At 43.9% G+C, this 26,786-nt stretch overlaps 2 protein-coding genes across 3 annotated transcripts in view; one reads left to right on the forward strand and one right to left on the reverse strand.

Annotated features, from left to right (window-relative positions):
- LOC132075460 (RNA-binding protein 44-like) overlaps positions 1–4,738 on the forward strand; it is a 32,348-nt gene extending 27,610 nt beyond the window's left edge. Inside the window, exon 16 of the mRNA XM_059475904.1 lies at positions 3,960–4,738. Within this exon, the coding sequence (XP_059331887.1) occupies positions 3,960–4,215 (256 nt within the window). The 3' untranslated portion in view covers positions 4,216–4,738. The remainder of the gene's footprint in view (positions 1–3,959) is intronic.
- Positions 4,739–6,918: 2,180 nt separating this feature from the next.
- The window catches only part of UBE2F (ubiquitin conjugating enzyme E2 F (putative)), a 59,308-nt gene continuing 39,440 nt past the window's right edge, over positions 6,919–26,786 (reverse strand). For both annotated transcript variants that reach the window (XM_059475870.1, XM_059475869.1), the window contains one exon: positions 6,919–7,403. In XM_059475870.1, coding sequence (XP_059331853.1) covers positions 7,353–7,403 — 51 coding nt within the window. In that variant the 3' untranslated portion in view covers positions 6,919–7,352. The remainder of the gene's footprint in view (positions 7,404–26,786) is intronic.

A 26,786-nucleotide genomic window follows, 5' to 3' on the forward strand; every position in this document is an offset into this window, starting at 1 on the left:
ATGGTGACAGGGACAACAGTTGGAACTGCAGTTCACTTTGGGTAGGGAAAAAATACTCCAAAGCACAGCCAAGCTTTTCAGGGCCAGGTGTCTGTCTCCTGGCAGTGCTGGGATTGTTTGGGAAAACCTGCCCTCCTCCCAGTGCTATCCTACAGTGGCTGCTTCATATTTTTGTGGAGGAGATGGTGTTTGGGAGATGGAGGCGTGCAAATGAGCTGTGGGCTTGTCTGAAAGCCAGAAGCTTGGATCCAGGCAGAAAGGAAGCTTGGAGCAAAGTTTATTAGGGAGACTCTCCTGTTGAGTCAGGGGATGCAGAAAGGACCCCCTGGCTTCCTCAACTTCATGGGGTGGGGTCTGGGTGTGGCTGCATCCAATTATTCCCTACATAGCATAGGTGGTTATTTATATTGCCCTGTTTATTGAAACCAAACTGAAGCAAAGCTGTTAAAATGAGCAAAATACTTGTTGTGTAGAGATTGATGTCACCCATGTGGGCAAAGTGTGACCCCACCCCCTTCTCCATCCCTCCGTGGGAACTCTCACAAACAGGGTAAAGTTCAAGCTGCTTTACCCCCAGTGAGGCAGAGCATCCTCTCTCCAGAGAGTTTAACTGTGCCTGAGGCTCATCCTTGCAGCCTTGGCTCAGCTTTGTCCTGCTGAGCGTGCCAGGTATGGGGGGAACACGGCGTTCTGGGGTGGCAACAACAGGGCAGGAAAACAACCCCCCCTCCCTGAGGGATTTCCCCAGAGCCCAGGCTCAATTCCCAGTGGGACCAGGCTGGCCTGTGCTGTCACAGTAACGTGGCCCTGCCTGTGAGAGGAGAGAGCAGCAGATGCTGCTGTGCACAGGCAGTGGGACACACTGCTGCTCTCCAGAGGGATCCTGATCCTGTCTGCCAGGGCACTGTGAGCAGCCTGGACCTGGGGTTAACCCTGGGTACCCCATTCCAAGCCCACTGCTGCTCTCCAGAGGGATCCTGATCCTGTCTGCCAGGGCAGCCTGAGCAGCCTGAACCCGGGGTTAACCCTGCCTGTCCCTTCCCAGCCCATGGATCCCCTCTGTTGGTACCTGCTGCGGCAGGAGAAGGGCCCCAGTGCCCTGTGACTGGTGCATTTGGGATGGACAGGAGATGATGGAGGCTCACAGGGCTGTTTGGGGGATCTGTGAGATGCAGTGGGATAAATGAGAGCATTTGGCTGTAGCTGAGAGCTCAGCTTTGCTTTTAGCTGTTCCTGGATAGCAGTGCCATGGCCAGGTGTGCCCTGTGTAACCAAGGGCAGAAACCAGCTCCTGAGGAGCACCAGCCTTGCTCTGCCCTGGCCAGGAGCTCAGCAGCCCTCAGTGTCACCTCTGCCCTGGCACCTGTTCCTGAAAACATTTATTTTCCCTCTGGGACCCTCCCACTCATTCCCACTGGCCTCAGGGGCATGTGGGGCCAGAGGGTGAGAGATGCCACCCTGCTCGTGCTGAAGGTGCCAGCTGGAGCAGGGAGGCTTTACTGAAAACAGCAAAAACAGAAGGGACAAGAGACTTAGGGTGTGTTAAGTCACCCCATTAAAGTGGAGGGACCCCCATGGCCACCTCCTTGTGTCCCCACGCTTCTGGTGGGGCTGTGGCTGCCCAGCCCCTCTGCTCAGCTCCATCCTCACATGCTGGAATACTCTGCTGCCTCCTGGAAAGGGCAGTGCCACTTTATCCTTTCATTTGCTGCCCCTGCTGGGCTCTGGTTCCTTGCATGTCTCACATGCACTGAGGGGAGCAGTGATTTATCCCCATGGAAGTGCAGTTGGAGCCAGGGAAGGGCTAAGCCAGCTGCACTATGGCTCTTCAGCTTTAAAAATAGCTTTTATTTGCCTGTTAATGCTTTCCCTCTGGTTCCTGAAGTTGCTGCAGCTCCTGAGATCTCCTAAGGATGCTGATGAACGGGAAATGGTAATTCTGCACACTGGGGTGCTGAGCAGAAGCTGCTTTTAGCAGCTGCAGGCCCTGTTAATTAAATCTCTGGCTGTGTGGGCACAGCCTGCCCCAAAACCCCAAACCCCAGCTGAGGAGCTGTGCTGGGGCTGTGCACAGGGGCTGGGAAGCTGCTTCCAAAATATTTCTTTCCCCCAGGCAAGTTTTTAATTGGAGAGCTGGGGTTTGCTTTGCTTTGCTGCTCTAGGATTAGACGTGATTAATTGGGATGGGGGGGGGAATTGTATCTGGGTTTTTATGCATGGCCAGTTCTAAAGCAGGGGGGATTTAGCTGTCAATTTTAAACAGGGAGGGTTTAGATGTAATTTTTAAACAGGGAAGGTTTAGATGTCATTTTTAAACAGGGAGGGTTTAGCTGTCATTCCAGAGCATGGCTGGATGGCCTGGCACAGGGACAGTGGCTCTGGCTCAGGGCTGCTCCTGCTTTTCCAGGTATTTTTAAAAAATGGAAAAATGGACTTGCTGGTCACAGAGGGGAGGGATGGGCTGTGGGCCTGCCCAGCTTTCTCCCAGTTTTAAGCAAATTAGAGGAGATTTTTGAGTAGATTCCATGTACTTATTTCTGTCCCCCTTTGGAATGAGCTCACACAAGGTAGAGGATGGTGCTCTGAAGGCCAAGTTGGGACAGGTTTCCTGAAAGTCTGCTTAAAATGTGGGTCTGGCCTGTATTTTCTAACAGCAGCAGTTCAGCCAGGAAATTGTGCAAAATTTAACACAGACCAAACAAAACCCTCCAAACTTGCTTCTTGGTATTCCTGTAAATACTATTTCTGTTTTCATTTCCTTCTGTAAATTAAACTACCACTATGTCACTTCATAAATGAAAAGTGCTTTTGGCTGTGAGTGAGCACTTAAAAGTTTCCATCAAATGTGGGAATTTAAAATACCCTGTAACCTTTTTACCTCCTAGCTATGAACTCAAAAACCCATATATTTTTGTAGGTTACATAAATTTTCAAAAACCCTCTATGTATTTTGATGGGGCTAGGAATATCCAGCTGCAAACTCAAAAAATGGCTACAAAATTTAAGAACAGAGATTTGTAGCAGAATCTCAGGTACGAACTTCTGTAACAGAATATAAAATACTATACAGGGAGGGGTATTGTATATACAATATATATTGTACAGGGAGGGATATATTATATGCTTTGTCAGATAATATATCCCTCCCTGTACACTATATATATATTATATATAATATTTATTATATATATTATATACAATATATATTTTAATGTATATAACTATATATATATGTATAATATATAGTATATATAGTATACTATATATGGTATATATAGTGTATATTTAGTATATATTCTATATAAAATATAGAACATATACATTATATACAATATACATTATACATATACATGTATTATATATATAATATATAACACGTATATGATGTATGACTTATATATTCTATTCTATTCTACGCATTATAAATTACATTGTACATATTTTGTATTTTATATACACTGCATATAATGTATACAATACATACAATGTATAATATGTATAGTATATATATGCCATATATATACTTATATATGATATATATACTATATACATGTATATACTGCATATAATGTATACTATATATAATACATACATACAATATATAGTGTATATGTACCATATATAGTCTACTATATATAGTATATATAGCATATATACTATATAGACAGCATATATACTATATAGATAATATATACCATATGTACTATATGTATTGTAATATATATTATATATAATACAGATATTATGTATATGATATATATGAGATATTCTATGCTATGCTATGCTATGCTATTCTACTCATTATAAATTACATAGTATACATTTTGTATTTTATATACACTGCATATAATGGATACAGCACTGGATATTGCACAGTGGGAGGGTGGCGTGGCCGCAGCCGGGCGCTGGTGGCGGTGCCACCGCGGTGCCAGCCGATGTCCCCGTGTTTTGTTTTGCAGCACCTACGGGGAGCTCACCAACTGCACGGCGCTGATAGCCGAGAAGCTCGACTGCTACTGGCCCAACCGGCTGGTGGACGAGTTCTTCGTGGCCGTGCACAGGCAATACTTCAGGAACTGCTCGCCGTCGGGTCGGGCGCTGCACGACCCCCCGAACGGCGTGCTGTGTCCCTTCATCGTGCTGCCCGTGCTGATCACCCTGCTCATGACAGCGCTCGTCGTGTGGCGGAGCAAACGCAGCGAGGGCATCGTCTAGGGGCGCGGGGAGGGACGGGCGGGTGTTCCCTGGATTTGGGAAGAGCTGCCGGAGGGTACCGAGCCCCGGCGGCAGGGACAGCATCGGCACCGCTGCTCCTCCGCCCGTGTGCCCGCTGTTTCCCAATAAATGGCATTTCAGCGGTGGGTGCCGGGCGGAGCGGGGACTCCGCGGGGCTCCCCCCGCACCGGCTCCGCTCCGCCTCTCCCAGCCGCTTCCAGCGTGTGCGAGCAGGGGAATTGTAAAGGGAAAAACCCCAGGGGGGTGTGGGGAATTTGAAATCCTGCCAGCGGGTCTGGGGGTGCCTGAACACCCTCGGCTTCCTCTCTGTCCTGTTCTGGGCTCCCCCCACAGGTGGAAAGGCATCTTCTCCCCCAGCCCCCCCACGCAAGGACTGGGTTTGCCTGGGAGCTGGGGAACAACGCGGGGAGGTCGGTGTGGGAGCGGGTGGTGCCCTGGGGCTACTAACAAGGAACGGGAATAAGGTGCTTTTCCTAAATAAATAAATACCTGAATAAACCAGGTGCCTGTCTCTGTGAAGGCTGAGCTGAAGCCTCCCCCTCCATGCCCTCATTCTGTGATGACACAAACCCCCAGCATCTATATATATCTATTTGGGGTCAGTTCCAGAGCAGGGTGCCTGGGCATCACCAGGGAAGGCACGGGACGGGATGGGATGGGATGGGATGGGATGGGATGGGATGGGATGGGATGGGATGGGATGGGATGGGATGGGATGGGATGGGACGGGATGGGACGGGATGGGATGGGAACCCCCAACCCCACCCTGACAGCTCCAGACCCCTTCAGTGCCTTGCTGGCTCAGGAAGGGGTTCCCTGGGGACACCCAGCTGCTGTTTACTCCTGACTCTCACATTTCCCAAAAAACCCCCAAACCCAGTGGGACATCCAGCCTCATGCATGGCCCACCCAGCCCAGACCCCCTCTAACTCAAACCAGTCTATGATTCTGGCAGAAGCATAGATTAGATCCACCTATACAAATACACATAAAAACACATATAAACAAATATTTATGTACATACATACCCCCACCCCCTTCTCCCCAGTCTCCTCACCTTCATGAAAAATATTTTTTCCTGGACTGTGAGGTGATGAGAGCTAGGATCCCCCCTTCCCCATGAGCACAAACCAATGCTCAGAACTCCTTGTACAATGTGTAACAGTATCCAAACTTTATTATTCTGCTCATCTCCAGGCAAGCAACAATACAGGGAAGGGGTGAGACGGGATTGTTGTGGGAGGCAGGGAGGGCTCTGATGGCTGCAGCTCTGTGCTCACAGGGCTGCTGGTGCTGGCACAGCTTTCCCTGGCTGCCCTGGGCACAGCAGCAGCAGCTTCCCAACCTGAGTGGGGAGCCATCCATGGTGACAGCCCAAGAAATGGGGACTGTGACCCCTCCTCCTGCCGACAGCACCAGGGTGCCTCTACAGCAAGAACTAATTTGTTACAGCAACCTGGTTGAGTTTTTGACTCAAGAATAAGAGAATCCCTCTAATACCATAAACAAAAACCAGATGTGTTTCCCAACCTTGCTATTTCTGTATTTTACCCCCTACCTTTACTGATAAATCTGTTTTGGCAGCAAAGATCTCTCACTGCAGGTGCCTGCTTTAAACACTGAGCTGATTCTTGTTTCCCTGTGAAATGCTGTCTGCAGGTGAAGCTCTCCATGCCAATCCCTGCATTCCAAGCCTCCAGCAACAGCTACAGGAGCTGCTGAAGCTGCAAAGGAAAAGGCACAGGGAGAACTCAACACAGAAGTTTCATTCCTACAGTTTGCACCCCAGCTCTGCTGTGCTCTTGAGGGAGATTGGTTTAATTTCCTCAGCATCTGCAGCAGAGGAACAGCAGGAGAGAATGAAGGGGAGTAAAACCCCAACAGTCAATGCCCAAGTGTCACACACACACTCGCTCTGCATGAAAGCACACAAATATTTATTTCCTAGTTTGTAAAAGCTCAGCTGGGCTCCATCAGCTCCTCTGTGTGCTCCCAGTCCTGGAGGATGCCCAGGGAGCTCTGGCACCAGGACTGAAGCCTCTCCTGCAGGCTCCCAGTGCCACCCAGCTCCTTACAGAAAAGGCACCTGCAGCATCACATTCTCCCAAATCCAGAAAGCCAAATGTGCACAAGTGGGGAATGTGCTGTGGTTCCAGCTGTGTCCTTGCCTCCAGTGCAGGAATCCTGGGAACACAATCAGGTGCTCTCCAGGTAACAGTGCCTAAATTTACCTTCGTCAGAGCAAACAGCATCTGATGCTCCCTCAGCACATCCAGATTGGAAAGCCAAAGGCAGATTTCTTTTTTAAAAAATCTCCCTTCCATTAATTTTTTCACAGAAATATATAATATATATATTTTATATATTTATATATATAATTTTACTAATACTAAACATGTACTTAAGTTACATATTAGCCTGTATTTCTTTTAACTACTTCACACAATGAGTAGAAACAAAAAAACAATAAACCTGTAGCCCAAACAGGGCCTGAAATTAACAAAGTAAAAATTCCAAACTGTGACAAAAACATACTTACATTAACCAGCATTGAGAACTTCAATACCAGAAGCAGAATCTCATTTTGCACTTCCACTCTGGCAAACTCTAAGCCTCAGCTGAGTGATTCTGAGAAAAAGCTCATTTTGTTTTTTCTGCTCATCAAAGGCAACAGTTTAGTGATTTGGTTTACAGGAGACCATTTATTGCCAACTCGAAGTGTTCCAAAAACACGCCACCTTTTCTGCTTGGGCTGTTTGGGTTTGCTTTTTTCCTTCCCCCCCTCCAGATTAGGCAAGAGTTTAAAAAAAAAGTGTAATTACAATTTCAACAGTGACTTCTTTTAACTTCTCAAGCATACCTCATCAACAGGATATACAGTACAGTTCAGAAGAGTAAACATTTGTAAAAGGAAGCAGACAACTTTTTCAACCAACAGACACAATTTCTTGCTGTATTTATGCTGAACTCTCCTTTGAACATGGACATGTTATGAAGTTAGTTTTCTTCTTCAGAACAACGTGGACACAGGACTGGTACAAGCCAGGCTGCTTTGGCTGCTGCTGAGGTTAAGGACAGCTCTGGAGCCGTGGTCCTGCCATCCATCCATCCCTTCATCATCTGGCGTAGCGCTTAATGTAATCTTCCACTTTATTCCGAAAGTCCTCCTGCAGGGAAGCACAGCTCTGTTAGCCAGGCACAGCAGGGATGGGCTCACAGGGAAATGTGCCCCTGGCAGGAGCCCTGAATCCTTAAAATGAGTGCTCTACAGCAATGGAATCAAGGGGACACTGGGGAATCAAGTGGGGAAAATCTGCCATCACCAGCTACAGCTTAGGTGCATGTAAGAGCTGCAGTGAGGGACGTGGTACTCCAGGGGCTCTCCAAAATCCAGGGTGGTGGGCAACAGAGCCTGTGCCTACAGCTGTCAGCTCCAGCTGCAGGCAGCCCTGGAGACCCTCAGTTTAGGTTACATTGCATTTTATACTTTTCTTTTGGTTACAATGCATTATATACTTTGCTGAGCATCTTAATACAGTAGAACCAATCTATACCTTAACTTTTATCTATAGCCCATCATAACTGCTATAATTACCATATTCGTGTTACTGTTCTCCAATCACTAAAAGTCAGCACATTACAGTTTAAGCTAGAAGTTGTTTTTCAGTTTTCTTGCAGTAGAAAATTCTGAGACCTTTTTTCTACTTGCAACTTTGCTGACTTGTTTGCCTGTGCTCTCTTTCTGCTTGGTAAAAACATCTTGTTTGAGGTGGGTTTATCCTTTGCTCTAAGTCATAAAAACCCCTTCTAACTAACACACCCTTTGCCTCCCTGGTTATCCAGTAAGACTGGCTCAGCAATTCTTTTCTTCTATATCAAAACTTGCTTCCATCTCTATTCCTTCTTCAGACTCTACATTCAAAAATCTTTCTGCTAAGCATCCATATCTGTGAGACTTGCTTGTCAAACTTTCATCCTTTTCAACAGGTGCACACACACTGCCTGCTATTCCATAACCTCTGTATCCAGGGAAAACCAGACAGTTCTGGTGGTTTGTGCTTATAAAGCACAGAGATGCTGAGCAAGAAGAAATTCTGACATGGTGTGATGCCTGTGCAAGCAGGGATGCCAGGCAGACACCACATTCCTGCCATGTTATTCTGTGCCATTCACATTCTCTGAAAAAATCTCTTCACCCAGGATTTTTCACCTGGGAAGCTGAGAAGCCTCAAGAAAAGGAAAACAATTCTTATCTCATTTGCTTCTCCTGTGCTGTGCTCATGTGGAATGTGGTTGGAGATTGTTCACCCACAGGTGATTGTTCCATTGGATTCTGCTGTGAGTTGTTTTGGCTCTTTGGCCAATCAGAGCCAAGCTGTGTCAGACTCTGGAAAGTCAGCAATTTTCATTATTATCTTTTTAGCATTCAGTAAGTATCCTTGCTGTATTCTTTAGTATAGTATTTAATATAATATAGTATTATAAAGTAATAAATTAGCCTTCTGAGAACATGGAGTCAGATTCATCATTCCTGCCTTCATTGGGACATTCCCTGCAAATAAAATATTATTCTCACAGGCTGGTATTAAATATGTTCCACTCAAACACACCAAGGGCCCTGTGCTCCAGAGTGCATTCTGCTGGATTTCCTGCTCCCATTTTGTCTGGTGCTGGAATACAAAGTAGGAAAATCTGGGAAATGTATGTACTCACATCTGTTAAAAAAGAAAACAACTAAAAAACCAATGCATGCAGTAGATGAGGAGATTTTGAAGACTGTCCTGGTACACTGGAGATGCCTGGAGAGCAGAGGCCATGGAAGCACTGAAATCCTCTGCCAAGGCTCTGCTTTTACTGGGAAGGGCACAAAATCCCCCTGCCATGACCTGTGGGATCATAGCAAGGCTTCAAACAATGTCACTTGTCAGCTCCAGGTTTGCCAATACACAAAATGATGCCTTTCAAAAACATGCCAAGTGTTTTGGCACAGACCACCCAGAGCTGGACATCAGGCACACCAGGAAGGGGCACTAATATGACCTTTCTGCCTCAGTCAAGCTTCAAACACATCAATATTTCCCTGGCTCTAACACCACACTTCTAACACTTGAGATCAGCTCCCTTTGTGAAGGTTTGGGTTTCTGCTGCTGAGTGAAAGGATAAAGGTTATCCCATGGTTCAAATCCAAAAGGATCAAAGCAAACCTATGATCCATGAGAAACTGTGGTTTCACTTTTCAGCTGGATCAAGTTGCATCACAGATATCCATAAAAGTGCAAAGTGCTCAGAATCTCAACAGTTTAAAATGCAGTTTAAGGCCAGAAATCCTGTTACAAACAGGGCTGCAGAAATCCCACTCCTCCTCAGGAACAGGCTGCCTGCTCTTTTGGGGTGAAAGAGCAGCTATTTGGGTCCAATATGGCACCTGCTAAAGGCAACAGTGTGTGTAGTGACTTTGCCACTCTGCTGCAAGCACACCGTTTCCACACTAATCCAACTGCATGCTGTGTTAAAAATGCTGTGTTTTAAAAGCTAATGCCATCTCCAGCTGCAGTAAAATTCCCAAACCCAGGGAATTCCAACCCATAGATGCAGGTTATGATGGCTGTGGTGGAAACTGAACTCACTGAGGGCTTCTTGCACATTGTTTCCTGTGGGAAATGGATTTGTAGAGAACTCTCAAAGGCTGACCGAAGGCTCACATATCTGTATGTAAACTTTGGGATAAGAAATGCTGACTTAGAAATGCCATGGAATAGGGCAGACATTGAGAGAAAAATGGAACTAGAAACAAGTTTCAAAGGATGGCCTTGCAAATAAGACTGGATACTTGGGAGAAATAAAACTATAAAAGATGCATTGTAGTGGGAGCCACGAGGGGTAATTTTAGATTATTGGCTTTAAGGCATTTACAGCATGGTGTGGCAAAAGCTGATAGGCCAAGAAACACAGTGTATTATAATTAGAAAATAGTTGAATGTATTGTAATTAAAAAATAGTTGGCTTCTGATTGTGATAACATTAATTATAACATCTGTATTGTCTCACCATTCTCATGAGACTGAAAATAGAATGAAAGTTTTTAAACGCCTCTCAGTTGCCCCATCTCTGGTCAGAAAAGGGCATAATCCAAGAGTTTCCCACTCCTGTGTTTCTCCAAAAGATGGATGACTACAAGCAACTGAGCCCAGGGCTGGGAAACCCCCCTGGACACACACAGAGCTGTACAATAGCCAAGAGCAGGGCAGTGCAGGCAGCTCAGAGCACCCCTGGCTATTCCCTCTGTCCCTTTATGAGTTGTTACACAGGGAAATGGGCTCTCAGCAGGGAAGGCAGAAGGCTCCAGAAAGGCTCCCTGTCACTCCCAAGGAGCTGATGGTGTTGGCAGGATGCATTCACAAGGTGCTCTGTGTGTGTGTGAACAGGAGGGGCTCAGCCCAGAGCTGCAATGTTCCATCCTCTCCTGCCATATGGCTCAGCACCTCCTCATTAATGGGGGGCACTTCTCTCTGGGCACAGCTGCTTATGTGCAACACTGAATAATCAGAAGCAAAATAATTCAGCAGAGCAGGATGTACCCTGCATTATAAAAAGGCAAAATGCTGCTAGAAATGAGAAGGGAAAGGAGGATTCATAACATCCCTTCAAGGATGTAACATGTCCCACAGAAAGTGCCCTCTGTGTTCAAACAAAGATGTTTTGTTTGTACAAAGAGGTTTCATAAATGACCATTATATGAATAAACATATAAAATAAACAGGGCAGGGGACAGTGATTTTCAAGGGATAAAGAGAAGGTTTCCTTTCAGTGAAAACTTCCTGCACACAAGAGAAGCACAGCTGCAAAAGGGAAGCCCTGGCACCACCAGCCCCTCACAGTGCAAGGAGCCTGAGTGCCAAAGATGGAAGAGGAATTTCCCAAAAATGGCATCCTGCAACAATGGAAGGAGAGCCTCCACAAAGACAGCATCGTTCAGAATCCTCCAAGTCATTTATAAACCCTTCATGGACACAAGGCAACTGGTTCTGGGGCTGACTTCAGGCTAAAATAGCTCCAAAGCCAAACTGGACACAAGAACTCAGGTGATTTTTTTAAGGTTGGTCAAAATTTATGGGGCTTTTGGCTTTGTTATTTTGAAGACAGATACAGCAACAGCCAAACCTTCACAGACTGGCCACAGATGTGGTCTAAAATTACTAAATTACTAATTACTAAAAGCATCTGCTGTAAATCCACACTGGGAGAGTGATCAGAAAGGCTGTGCACAAGGGCCTGGAGTGACAGGGAAGGGAAGAATGGCTTCAAATTGACAAAAAATAGGTTAAAATTGGGTATTAGGAAGAAATTCTTCTCTGTGGGGATGGTTAGCACTGGCACAGGGTGCCCAGAGCAGCTGTGGCTGCCCCTGGATCCCTGGAGTGCCCAAGGTGAGCCTGGACAGGGCTTGGATCAACCTGGAACAGTGGAAGGTGTTTCTGCCATGGCAGGGGTGGGATGGGATGAATTTTAGGGTCCCTTCCAACCCAAACCATTCTGGGGTTCTGTAATTGTATTTAAGAGCACTTGGGGGAGGATATGTAGAGCCTCAACCCCAGAAGAGAGTTCCATTGTGCCCTTTCAAGAGGCATGGTGAAACACACACTCAAGAACCAGGCACTGTTTCAAAAACTGACATTTGACCTCATTTGGCAGCTCTGGGAGAAGAGATTCCATTTTTTCAACTGTTTATACTGCACCAAGTTATGCTTATTAACTGCTTGTCTTTTATTAAGCTTTTAATTTGTAATTTGCTCAGTAATCCAAAGCAAACACAATATTTTGGTGACAGCTCCCAGAGAAGCCTGGAAAAGTTCTGATGGAAACTTTCCCTAGGGAATCTTCTTTATTTATTTAAAACAAATTATGTATAAGCATTACCCAGAAATAAAATTTTATAAATAGGTATTAAAAAAATTCCAAAGCAGATTTAGCTCATTTATTAGCCCTAACATACTCACTAGTGGTACACCCTGCACTGTTTGGCCAGTCCCTGTGCAGTTTAACACATCTGTCCCCTCACTGTGACTACAACCATGATATTGTGATGAATTTATGATCTACCTCCACACCCTTTAGATCCACAATCCTCTAAAATTCCAGTGAAACCAGAAAATGATCACAGATAATTGCTCCTGCCCTTCCCTCTTCTGTGCTAGCAATCATAACAGTAGTAATTCTTTTTTTTAAAGCAGCTCTATTTTAACAGAACATTATCTCAACCCAGCATTTATCACCAAGGTGAAATTCCAAATACCCTCTGCTAGGTCCTGACTTGTGGCTCTTTGCAGTGATCAGCAAAGGGGGTTCTGAGCAGCAGCAAAACGGCATTTATTACTCAGTGCAGGCTTTAGGATTTAATAACCAGGCAGATCTACCCATTAGCCCTATGAATTATACTGAAAGGCACCTTTTCTTTCTTTCCCCCTTGCAGAAACAATAAGTACTCACACCCATCAACCCCCACACATCCCCTCCCATTTAAGGAGCTGAATGAAACCTTTGAGTAGCACAGAAATCTCAAGTATGAGGTGTTTTTTTACAATTCTTGTTCCTGCCTTGCTCTCATTTCTCTCTCATTGTTTTATTCAGCTCAGTCTCTACAGGATGTGAAGAGTTTTCCAAGCTCTGTAATTAAATTTTAGTTCTCCAAAGAAAGAGAGGAGTAGGGGGTGAAAAACCTGCACAAAGGAATCTCCCACAAGCTCTCTGCTTAGCAGGTGCATCACATCCATTTCCATGGATCCCAACTGTGATTTTAAAATCCTGTGATCCCAACTTCAGATTTTAAAATTCTCCTAGACACCAAGCCACTGTCATTTTGCAAAATGATGAGGAAATGCTTTAGCAGATTTCTTAGTAGCCAAGTCATAAGGAGGGGGAAGAAAAGGTAAATTTTTTACTGCAGGGAAAAAAAAACCAACCAAAGCCAGAACACACCACTGCTGGTACTTGGAAAAGAGCAGCATTGTGAGGAAGAAGATAAAGACTAAGGTTTGGATTTTTTATTTTTTTTTATTTTTTTAGTATCTGGACACAGAGTTAGGTTACAGAATTGGTGTGGGAAGCACTGACCTGCCTGCCAGGACAGAGAGAAGCTGCAGATACCTTCCACAGACACAGCAATTCATTGACACAACGAACACATTTGCACATTTGTTTGAGATTTCACATCTTAAGCAGAAACCATTTCCCTCAAGCTTCCACAAATTTTCTGCTGTCTGGAGAAAGATAAAGGGAGAGAAGAACTCTCTGAAGTTCCCAGAGGAGGAGCAGGCTATGGATGAGATAAATACACCTAAATCCTGTTGGTGCAAAGGCAAGAGAACTGAGCCAGATGGGGAGAGCCAAGCAGCTTCCCAAAGGAAACTGTGCCCTGGATCAGATGCAAGGAATGGAAGGAGAGTCTCCAAAAAGACAGGATCATTCAGAATTCTCCAAGTCATTTTATAAACCCCCTGGGGCTTGATGGAGAGGGAGGACAGGTCTCTTATTGCCATTTAACATTTCACCTGTGCTGCTGAAAACAGAAAATGGGAATGAGCCCAGGGAGCAGAGACTGCTCAGGAGCTCAGGAGCCTCCTCTGCTCCTCCAGGGCTGGCCCAGGCTGTGGCAAAGGGTTACACAAAAGGAAAATAACCTGAATTATCCCAATTCCTCTGAGGCCAGCCTCCTGTGAGCTGCACACACACTTCCACCCTTGAGGATGCCCCTCATTGCCAAGAGAGGCTCTGTCCCTGGGCTGCAGGATCTGCTGGATGAATCACAAGCCCAGGGGGAATGGGAGCAGCCTGGCTCTGGCCAGGGGTTCTGCAAGCTCTGCTGCAGGAGATGATGTTCAAACCATCCTGACAGGGCAGGTGAGGCTCCCAGAGCTCAGAGTCCCTGGGAACAGCCCTGCCATATGTTCCCTTTCAAAAGCCAAGATGTTCCTAAAGGATGCAAAGCAAAGATTCCTTTTAAGCCACTCAGCTGCCTGTAGCATCTAAAACAAAAGCTTTTTAAAACATCTGCATTTCTTCCACATTACCTCAGCAAATCAAACCATCTGCAAAAGCTTAATCAACTCTGCTGAACCTGAGAGAGGCTCCATCCATAATCCAAGTGTTATGGAAGATGGGGAATGGTTGCTATAAATACTTGCAGCATTAGAGAAGTAATGCTTTTCCTATTTACATCTGTTAGCACAATTAGCAGCTGTGCTGTTGCTCATTTGCACATGCCATTTAATGCACTTTGTGCTGGCTGGGAAAAGCTTTCAAAGGCTGCTACAAGGACACAGAACATAAACTAGGGAGGCAATCCAAGAAAAACCCCAGTGCAGCTCTGTACATGCAGAAATGCTGCAGAAAAACAAAGATGTGCTCTGCCATGGCTGCCAGGGTTTCAGTGAGAACAACAAACACCAAACAGGGAGCTTGGGGGAGCAGAGGAAGTGAAGGATTCACTACAATAAATATGGAGATAAATAAATGCAATGACTCACAGGGAGAATTGTTATGAAAAGATGTTTTTGGACTGGGATGGAACTGTTGTTCTTAATAAGCCATTAAGCTGTAATCAGAGAGTAATAAAAACCCCACAACAAAAGTTAAACAGCTTCCAAAAAAACCACATCAAGCTTGAAAGCCTTTTGGGACCACATTCTTTTCCAGTGTGGTAAAAGCTTGGAAAGCTGAGGTTAGCCAGAGGTAAAGATCTACTTCAGCTCTTCAGATACACCTTGTGGGTGCATTTAATTAAAAGAATTCTTCAGTGTTTCATAAGAACTCAAGAAGAAATCTGGGAAGAGATACTTGATTCAGCAGCCAGGAATAAATCTGAGTTTCTTCTTTCACCTGAAGGAGGTTAAAAGCACCATCACACTTTCCTCACTGCAGTTTGTACTGGTATAAATAAAAAGCAGTGTTCACACAAATATTTGGAAATAGGAAGAGAGATTGCAGGATGTCAAGGGCTGTGCAGGGCCATCCATTTAAACCAGGGGATGGGGTTAAGTGGGAAACCTCATGCTAGACCAAGGACAGAGAGATCCCAGCCCAGAGGAACCAAGCACAGCAAGGATGAGCTGTGTCAATTTAAGCAACAGCATTGACTCAAATGTTCTACAATGCAAACAACATAAAAAATGAGGTCCTGGCAAAGGCAGCTTGGAGCACACATGGTGAGAGCCAGCTCTGTTTGTGTCCCTGTCATGACCAGGATGAGCAGCCCTTCTGCTCTCTACCCTTCCCTGAGCTAAGAGCCTTCAACAAGAGCTTCTGACAAAGTCTGACACTGAACAGGCTGAAAATGAAAACTTCAATTTACATCCTACATTCTTGGACCTAGACCAGAAATCAAAAGCCTGAAAAGTTCCTGGTTTTAAATCAGTACTTATTTACAGTTTCTATGGGTATGAAGTAGTTGTATCACCCCAAACTGTTTTCTGACACAGCCTTGGATCTCACCATAAACTCTCAGGAACTTCCCTTTTCTCACTGTAATTTCTCACTAGGAAAGACTGTGACCTCCCAAACTTCACATCAGAGTAATACCAAAATTGTGTGGAGGAGTTGAAAATGAGAAATACAGCCTGAAGATGAACTGAAAACAACAAAAAATGGCAAGAGGTAATCCAAGGAGATGTTATGAAAAGCAGAGCAGAATGCAGGCAAGCAGAACAGCTAGTGTGACAAAGTCCATAGTTTTACAGTGATTTATATAATGTCACTCTTTCTGTATGCCTTGAGAATTAATAATTCACAATGAAGAAGCAGTACTTCAAAGCCTTGACCTCAATTACTTCTACAGCAATTTTAACAGCATATCTTGCTCCAATGTTGGGAGTAAGAGCCAGCAGCACTGAAAATGGAAAAAATCAGAGTTGCACAAAATCCCCTAAAAATTCATATATGCAGCAGTGTGCCCACTAATTACTTCAGATGTGGCTAAATAGGGAAGAGGAAAAAAGACAAGAGCAAGTAAAAGCATGTGATCAGTAGGAAGCAATGGAACAGCCTGTGGTGTTTGAATAAAGCCTCACTCAGCCTGCAGGAGTCTGGAGCCCCTGCAGCCAGGGAATGCCTGACACAGGCAAGAAAGGGCTTTGGCATGCAGAGACAGCAGAATGTGAGTGCTCACAGAGAGGCAGACTCATTCTGTGCACATTCCCTGGCATTCTGCACCCCCTGAGGGCTCTGCTCTGAGCTGGGTGTGCCACAGAGCCCACCTGGAGCTGTCCTGGCTCTCTGCTGCTGCTGCCAGTTTTGGTGACAGCCACAGAACTGATGTAAAGACTGTGCTGCTCTGTCACATCTGATGGGATGTGTGTATTTAAAAGCTCTGGGGACTGATGGGGAGGCTGGCATGAGGGACAGGTGGGTGGCATCACTGCATAAACCTTGTTCCTCTGCCAAAAACAAACCCTACAAAGCAATGCAATCGCCAAAGGTTCACTTCAGTGACACTGGGAAATGAACCTGCTCAAAGGCTGAGCTCAGCAGGCCGTGAGCAGTGGCAAAGAGTCACTGCCATCCCCAGAGGTGACTCTGGAAAATTCCTCCTGGAAATCTCTCAAGGATGAAGTGCTGGAAAAAATACAGAGCAAACACCCCCTCTAATGTGATTCAGAATCATTTCACTTGGTTCTGCTGGTCATGAGCAAGAGAACAAAGAAATGTTTCTAGCACGTCCTTTAATTTGCATTCCACTAAAATGTAAGATTATTTTCATGGAACCTGACAGCTGCCTTGCCAAGTTTTCCAGAGGCTCCTTACTTTCATCATTATCCATAATTTTATATTTCTTCAAATTATTCTGCTGCTGTTACAAGACTATCAGACTGACAGACTCCAACTTTCATCAGAGAAGTGAAAGGATAGAAAACAGAAAAGCTTTAAAAGCAACAGTAGCACTGGGCTGACACATCTGTACACAGCACAGATGCACCAAACACAAGAACATTTTGTTAAATCTTTGTTAAATCTTCTTCACAGTTTTTAGTCTTGGGGTATGGAGGAGAAAACATCACGCTTGTCAACTCAGTATTTCCTTGACCCTCAGCTCCACAGAAGTCCTTCTGTGCCACACCTAATTGCTGTTATCTTGTACTTCAGTATGTTCCAGAGCACATTGTTTAGTTTATAATATATGGAGGGATTCCCCTCCTTCCCCTGGGCAATTACATTTCTACAGTCTAGGAAACTTCAATCAAAAATTTACTTTAAACCTGAAGTGCCCTGCAATTCTGAATCTCTCCCCACTCAAACTAATTGGCATTAATCACATTAAATTGACTGCTTCTAAGGCTAAGGCATCAACTTTCTTTTCCTTTTCATCTATTTCAGCAACTATCTGTACTACAAGGATATTACCACCCTGATGACAGCTTTTGGTTCTCTTTTGGAAGAGATAGCCACAGACTTTAATCCCACATGAGAGAAAATTTCCCTTCAGCCCAGGAATTATAGCTGGGACTGCCAGCAGAACACAGGAAATAAATCACTGGAAATAAATAAAGTGGCCACTCATCCTAAGCCACTGCCAGCCATGAAGAGCAGCTCTCCCCTGAGCAGCACAAGGAGAATGGTTTAAAAACCCTTTCTGTCAGTGTCAGAGGCTTCCCAGGAGAGGGTGGCTTAGAGCTCCTTGCCAAACACTCTTTACTCTCTTTAGCACAAGGCTGGAGGGCTGAAGTTTCCAAGATGCAACAGAGAAAAGCCCTGGGATCTAACAGAATGCAGCTCAGCACTGATTCAAGCCACAGGCCAACCTCAGTTCTGACAACCAGAGACAAGAATTTATTTTGCAGGCAGATTTAAAGAATAAAAAGTAAAATGTCAAGATATAAAAACTGGTTGCTCCTTCCCTTGTGCATTTTAGCTTATCTGGGCAATGGGAACCTTTGGCACCTGTGAGCACAAAGGGCAGCACAGCAGAGCAAAGTGGTCTGGGTTTATTCCTACAAAAGTGATCCTGTCAGAGCACAGATAAATCAGGTGAGAGAGGCTGTCTGTGGAGGAACATCACAGCAAGGAAAGGATAAGGAACAGAATGCAATTTAAATGTCAGGCTGTTAATCCAGGACTAAGATGATCCAAATGAATGCCCAGCCTCCCACTGCTCCATTGTCCTACCCTGGGTGAATCATTTCCCTCTCCACAGCACTCCAATTCTCATCAACAAACTTCCAGCAGCTCTCCAGCCTTGAAATTTAGTTTGGTTGCCCAGCACTGCAATATGTGGACATCAGATCCTATTCTATTCACACAAAAATAAGTGTCAAGCCTACAAATTCTGGAGTAAACCAACATTAAGCTCTTCATGATACTAAAAATAAAACAGCCACCTATTTTTGTTTAAAGCTGTTTTGCAGTTTATAACAAAAGATAAATAAAAGATAAATGAAATCACTTACAATGACTGCTGAACACTAAAAGGAAAATCAGTACAAGATGAGCCTGCAGCCAATGAAGAAAAAACCCCAAATTTACAGTGGAAAAACACCAATTTTCATTCCTGATGAAGAAAGTAAACTCTTAAACCAAAGGATCATCTTTTTTGCCACCTGTTAAATCTGTCAGTGTTACCTACACATTTAAACTTTACTGACAGACATCTGTGAGTTTTCAGAGAATATCAAAACCAGAATATTCCAAATTCACCCAGTTTACTGGTGAGACCTGGTTTATTCTCTCCCCTATTAAATGAAATCCCCATTTCTTTTCCCAGAGGGATTTCAGCCCAGGGCTTCAGAAGCTCAATGCCACTGAAGAATCCAAAGCAGCTGTTGTTTTGTGCAGCAAGCCCTGCAAGGGCTGGGGGAGTTAGAAGGGCTGGTTTGGAGTTGAGGGTTATGTTAGATGGTGCAGGAATCTGAGAACCCCTGAGCTCCCATTTCACTGTTGAGGAGCACACACCCCAACAGGATCCTCTGGCCAACTTCTTTCTGTTGCTGCAGCTAAATAAAAGACAATAAAAGCAATTGCCCAGTCCTGCAGGATGAAATCTCTGCAATCCAAGCACTCAGAGTGCCTGACCAGAGGCTCTGCCTCATCACAGGAGGGCTCATGTGATAAGCACCATCCTTCTGACACTCCCAGGTGAGGAAACCCAGGGGGATCTCTGAACACACAGGGCAAGTCAATTGTTCCTGCAGAACTTGGACCAAGGCTGATTTTTTTCCCAGTGCTAAGACAAAATCTGCCAAAATTAAAGTGGCTGCCCCATCCCTGGAAGTGTCCAAGGAGCACCCAGGGACAGAGGAAGGTGTCCCATGGCAAGAGGTGGCACTGAATGGTCTGGAGGGTTCCCTCCAAACCCCACCACTCCGTGACTCACATGGAAATAAACTCTGAGCTTACATGCTAAATGTTTTACTACTGAAATAAAGATCTTTCAAGGCAGCAGGAAAAAAAAAAATTTGGCTTGGTAGCTTTGTTACTGAATTATTCACACTGGTGACAAGGCAGGCAGGACATGATGACAAGCTGAATTTTCACACAGGTTCCTTTCAAGTCTGCCAGCACAGGCAGGAGTCCATGGAAAAGCCCCAGTCCCTGACAACACCTCACTTGGCAGCTGGAACCAATCCCCTTCTCTCCTGTCACTTTGTCAGAATGAATGCAGCCCTAACCCAGGCAAGCACCAGCACTGTGCCAGAAATAAATTCCAGAAAATCTTCTTTATTGTTGATTTCTCACTCCTTTATGCCACGTTCAAGAGGTCAAACTTTGATGCTTTGGTTTTTTAACCCCTCAAAAATAATCCAGCTCAATCTGTTCATGCTTTATGAGCACCTTGCACACCCAGCACATTGCTCCTCCAGCAGCAGCTCAAACACCATAATAATAAAATACTTTTAAAAACTACATTCAAGGAAATATTTTTGAAGCATTTTCTCTGTTCTAAAGCAAATTTTCCAGCTGCCTTGAGTCATCACTAAACTTGACATTTGAGCTTAAAAAATGGTAAGAGTAATTATCAGAACTCTTCATGTATCACTGTCACTGTTTGAATACAGAACTTTACAGGATATGTTTGGAGAAAAATTCCAGCTGGCTGCGATGGGAAACCATTGGCAAGGGTGAAAAGCCTGACAAGAGAACTGGGCTAAAAATAATGAGTGAATGAAAGAAATGAGCATTATTTCTTAAAAATTCCTTAGGGAAGGCATTAGAGAAAGCAGTTTGCCATTAAAATCCCTTGGAGTGCATTCCCTGGCTGCAATCCAATAAAGAAACATTCAGACAGAAACATGATATCAGCTTGGGTCATGGAGGTATTTGACTTTTGAGCCACCCATGTGCTTTGAATACTTTGCAAAACTAAAGCATTTCAATTTTCTGTTTCTTCAGGGACCACTACCCACCAGAGAACACAGATTATCCACAATTATCTGGAAAATAAAATGCCTGTTTAGAGCTATTTCTAATGCTTTTTACCACAAAAAACATCTCTGAAATGCACAGTGACAGGATGCAGCATCCACAGCCCATGAAATTTTGATTATACTTTATATTCTCTAAGTGTTTTATATAGAAAATGTATTTTAGAGAATCTTGGACAATTTTGGTGACTGCTATCCAAACAAGATGTTTTGCACCCAAATTGGCCAACAATTACTACAGATCAGTGAATAATATTACTAACTCCCAGACAGATTTAAGCCTCAAGGAAATAAGCCATAAATAAACTGAAAAATACCAGAATCTAAGCAGTCTGGAGGTAAGAAGTAGCAAGGAAAAGACCTGATGTCTTCTGAACAGGAAAAATCCTGCTAAATATTCAAATATGCCTTTGAAATAAAAATTATAAAGATAGAGGAGGTACAACAGAGAAACAAAGAAGCTACTGTAAGATCACTTAAATAAATTACTTTAAACCAGGAGATATGAGGAAGAAATACAGATAATGAATATTTTCTTCCCCAAATTTCCAAGTTGAATTTTATTTTATGTTGTTTTTTTGCCTGCTTAGAGGATCCTGTGGCACTGGCATTCACAGCATGCTTTTCATTCAGATGTATCAAAGAGCATTTCAATCAGACTGATCTCCTGAGATAGGAAATCACATTAACAGAAGAAAACTAACTTCATCAACATGATCAATGATGAGATAAAACAGAATCCAAATCTGAAGGCATTATTTAGTTTCAAATACTTCTCTTCAGCTCTACAGAAAAATGGAATTTGAAGGGAGGCTTAAATCCAAATGTAATTATGCCCTTATTATGCATGAGCCCAGAAATACAAAGCCAGGAGGATGAAAGCACAGCTGGCCAGGACTTCACTTTGGAGGAGTCTTTAGGAGGATGAGATCTGAAATGACACAGAGGCAGCGAGCTCTGGGACTCTTTAGCTGTCTGAAGGCAGCAGTAGTGCAAGGACAGAATTACTGCAAATTTCAGCAGGGATAAAAGACCCCAAATCCGCCCCCTCAGATTAATAACTCAGAGAAGAAAGCACCAGGAATAACTCAGAGAAAGCACCAGGCTCTCAGATTGGGGTTGGATAAAACTTGAGGTGGGACACAGGGACAGGAATCCCTCTCCTCTTGGAGATGTGCTTCCCAGGCCAGACCTGAAGTGTCTGATTAAAAACAACAAAAACAACCAACAAGGAGGAAATCACTCTTGGCTAAACAAGTTTTACAACCCCAAGCTGCTGCTGCTTCCTGATGGCTCCAGAACTGAGGAGGCTGTGCTGGGCAAGTGGAAATTCTGGGAGGAAATTTAAATTGTGTTTCCAGAGGGATGCCTGGAGATCCTCTACAGAAAATCTGTATTTATTTCTTACTTTCATTACTGACTTGCTGACAAGCTTCTCTTGCCATGGCTCACCTGCTCTCAGGAGGTCTCTGGCCCAGGCCCTGACACTTTGTGCTGCTGGTTCCTGCCCAGTTCCCCAGGGGTTTCAGAGAATTCCACACTGGTTTGGGTTGGAAGTTCATCCCATTCCACCCCTGCCATGGGCTGGACACCTTCCACTATCCCTAGCCTTGTTCAGCCTGGCCTTGGACACTTCCAGGGATGGGCAGCCACAGCTTCTCTGGGCAATGCTTGAACAATTAAGACTCTCCTGCAAAAATTTTGACCTGTTTGCTGTTTAAGGGCTCTAACAAACTGCCTACAACTATGAAATGTTAAAAAATTACCACCTTTGTTTATTATTCTACTGTAATATTAAGAGCTTTTTTACAATGCCTGTTCTTCATCTGTGCCCTGCCAGACCTCATTTTCTCTCCTGCTCTGTTGCAGAGTTTGTATGACAAAACTTAAAAGTCCAATCTGTAGGTTATGTCTTTTCTTTCCACCTTTCCAGCTACATTTTTTTTCTGTAAATTAGATTATTTTCTCCATATTTTTCCTTCCGTAACTCTGATGTAAGACTTATGGATATCTAAGGGAGATGCAGCATTGAAAGTCATTTGTCCAGCACCCAATGTTTTGAAGATGCCCCTAGAATCCTGCTGCCAGTTGTGACCAAAAAAATCCAAAACCTCTGGCACTCACAGAGCAATTGTGGCCTCCCCATCTTTTCTTAGTTCCATTAATATAAGTTTTGTTAACTCTGTGAGCAGATCTCTTCAGTGAGATCTGTACTCAGCCACTGTTCCTGATTACCAATGGAATTTCTAATGGAGTGAGATCAGTGCTCTCACCAGTGAGGACACCATGACAGTCCTCAGGTGACTTCAGGAGAACATTCATCCCACAAGAGTCACCAGAACCACCTCCAAGGACCACAGGCAGCTGAGAGGAGGGCCTGGGTATTTAAAGCCAAGTTTCCTACAGAACTGAGGGCAGAAAACCTTCAGAGGCAGCTTCAGATTCTGTAACACCATGAATTTCATAAATCCATCTCCACAGAAATAATCCTGAAATAAAAACTTTATCAGCCAGAGAAACCTTTAATTAAAATTTAAAAATTTAAAAAAGAATTGCAAAAGTCAATCCAGAGCCAAACTCCTCCACACAAACTTATGCAAAATAATTGAGCTGCTTTAATAATTAAATGCTGCTTTCCAAATAAAATCAAGGCTCACTGAATTAGGTAAAAAAATGTGTTTGAAGTGGGTCCTTGGCAAACACTCACCTCTTCCCATTAGATTTCTCAGCTCTGGCACTTCAGAGCTGCAGGTAAATGTGATAAGCTGGATTTTCACAAGGAGGAAGAAAAATTCCCTGCCAAGTGCAATCTACCTGAGGCTTTCACAAGGACACAGCACCAAGCACTGAGTGAGGACTGATGGGCTGCACTGAGATGGAAACAGCACAGGGAGATGGAACTCAGCTTCTACCGCTGAAACAACTCCTGATCACAGGCATGAAAAATAATAGTGTTTGCTAATCTGTAGGATGACAGAAGTTTGCTTGAATTGCACCAAACAGAGGGGAAGTATAATTAAAATAGTCACAGCATTAGGGTTTTTGACTCAGCAGGCCTAGGTGAGGAAGAAATCTAAGGAATAGTTGGAAAAACATTTCTACTTTATGCCACACTGAGCTTGCAATGAATTTTCTGCTGTGTGTTGTACAAATGGCTTTGAAATGTTTTTTGGCAGAAGTGAACACCTCTAGGAAATGCAAAGGTTTTTACATTTTACACTGGCAAATCACCATGTCCTGAGGCAGCTCCCAAAGCAGCCATGACACATGGCCATACAGAGAGCATTTCCTAGATTTCAGCTAACAAATCACACCCACAGCACCTCTGCATGAGGAATACCATGTCCTGAAGCACTAAGCTCACTTGGTTTTCCACTGTCAAGCTCTTCCAGAGCCTGGATCTCCCAAAAGATCCCCAATGTTTCAGTGTTCAGCCTGCCTGGCTGCCAGAGAGCAAATCACACAAGCTCTATGTGTTTGCTGTATAAAAACCAGCAAATCCCACAATTTTTAGTTCACATAATTTTTAAGTGAGCAGTCATTAAAACTTAAACACTTTCTCATTGCTTTAGAATCCATGGGATTGATTGATAATTAATGGCTCTGGCTATCCATAACTACTGACAGTGACTCCTGTGCTAAATGCAGAGTGCTCCAAGCTCATTAATTAGTAAGAACTTCTTTAAATTCTGCAAGAAATCAACAACCAAACTGCTGAGATTGTATCAGTGTGAGAAGACAATGCTGGGCAACTCCTTGCTTGGTTTACACAGACACATCAATCATCTTTTTATCATCTTTTTGTTCTGATTTATTGAGCTCTACACCAGGAGAGGATGCTTGCTTATCTCCCAGTGACTGTGACTCAACTGCAGAGCAATGTGGGCACCAGAGATGTCCAGCATTTGGGAAAACAGATGTTGCCCAAATTTGTTGTACAGCCTGCCAAAAAGTACTGGCACCTAGTAAGGTGTATGTGGGAGAAGTGCAGAATTAGTAAAGCTGCATAAACAAACACATTAATTTTAAAAATAATTTGTAGAAGGGGCTTGATGCTCAGTGACTGAAGGGAGCTGCAAAGGAACAAGTTTAGTAAGTGGCAGCTCCCTCCTGGAGCTGAAGGAAGTCAGGCAGGGCTGGAAGCTGAAGCTGCACCAACACACATCTCAGGTAGGACAGGTTAATAAGGCAATTAATTTATGGAACCTGAGCTCTGAATTTTATATCTTAGAACAAGGCTGCTTTTCCAAACATGCTCAGATTTAATGCAAGAATGGAGAGGTGCCTCACAGAGAAATGGATCACAGCAGCCCCTTCCAGCCTGACCCAACACAAACATTCCCAGCACAGCTGTTTCCCAACAATCAGCAAGAAGAATTTGCTACCTCTGCTGGGATTTTTCCAGCATCTGCAAGGCAGGAGTGATTTGTGATGACCTGGAGCTGACCAAAGCCAGCCTCAGCTCTCACTAACCACAGGCAGGACCTGGGATTAGCTGGTACCCTCAGGATTTCAGATCTGAAGGGACATCAGTGAAATTGTGAGTCACCTCCTCTGGGAGAAGCACAGCAGACAGCCCTGGGTGCAGTTTTTGGCTGTCACACACCCCACACTCCCAGGACTCCCCTGCACACAGATGTTTGTATGCAGAACTGTTTCTTGCACATCTGTCCATACAGATACTGCACATTTATTACATATACACTATTTTTATAATTCTATTACACATGTAAACAAGTCTCAGAAGAAAGAAAACAAATTAAGATTCCCATATTAATCCTATTGGGCATTGCAGGTATTTCTTAAGAGCCAGGATGGTACCACAGCAGTCTGACTCCACAACAAAGTGTTTATGTAAAATACGACATCTCTGCCACAGGGAACCAAAACAACTCAGGCTGCAAGTGCAGCTTTTCCTCTCCCTTGCATTATTTATTCTCTCCACAAAGGCATCATTGGGTGTTTTTGATGTCACCACAAAACACACTACAAAAAATCCAGCCCTACCTGGTGCTGTCGTTACACACACATTAAATTCAGATAGGCTCAAAAAAGAAAATTAAAATGGTACAATATGAATTTTAGAGATGCTTATGAGACCACTAGGAGTTTAATAAATAAAAAATGTGTTTTCCCTAAAAAATTATGATTTAGAAGATTGTCAAAAAATCACTTAATTTCCTTTTTACTTCTTCAAACAGCTTCCATGTAATTAGTTAATTAGTGTAGCAGTACCTATTTTTGAGGGCTCACCTTTGTTTTTGAGGGAGGTGTGCCTTTTAAATCAGGCAGCATTTTCCTTTCTGTGGATTCCCAAGATTGCCAATCTCTCAATGAGGCTGAGAGGTGCAGGACAGCAATTTGAACCACCCAGGGGATGGAATGGGATGGGCTTTAAGGTTCCTTCCAACCCAAACCATTCTGTGACTCCATGCTAAAACAAAAGCACAGAGACCCCTCTCCTCCAGAGGAGTTTTGCAGATTATTTTTTCCAGCTTTGCTGTATGTTCTCATCTCAGCCCTGCACACATGGATGAATACCAGAATAGCTACAAGATCTCATTAATCAAAAAATAGCTGGAAAGATGAACTTGCAATCCTGGTATTTCCTCTTGAAAAAATGAGATAAATTAGGTGCACTGCCTGACTGTACTTTCAATGAACTCTTCAAATCAACACTTGCTTACCTGGAAACTTTCTGCAATCTTAAAGGTGAACTTCAACAAAAGTGTCAGAAGAGTTTAATTAGAACAAGATGTCTTGAACATAACTAGGAGTGAGTTCTGTGGGCTTGAGTAAACATCCATGACATGATGGAATTTTGGAGATGGATCCAAAGGAGAAATTGGCACTTTTGCTCAGAGGTGAGCAGTAGATCTCATTTATGTTCACCAGGCCGTGTTCTGCTTTGCCCACTCCATAATACACAAACATTAGGATCAGTAAAAAGAAAATAGAAGTTTCTACTCCTGTTCTTTAAATTGCCCAGATTTCTCCTGGCTTTATAAACACAGGCAACATGGAATAGCTCTGAGTAAAGGAGCTGCCTTTGAAAACAGACAGAGAGGAGATCTTCTCACAGATCTTCTAAGGCAAAGGTCACCCTGCCAAAGCAGCTCACCATCAGCTTGCTGCACAGCACAT

Source organism: Ammospiza nelsoni, chromosome 7, assembly GCF_027579445.1.
Source record: "Ammospiza nelsoni isolate bAmmNel1 chromosome 7, bAmmNel1.pri, whole genome shotgun sequence".
Classification (NCBI taxonomy): domain Eukaryota; kingdom Metazoa; phylum Chordata; class Aves; order Passeriformes; family Passerellidae; genus Ammospiza; species Ammospiza nelsoni.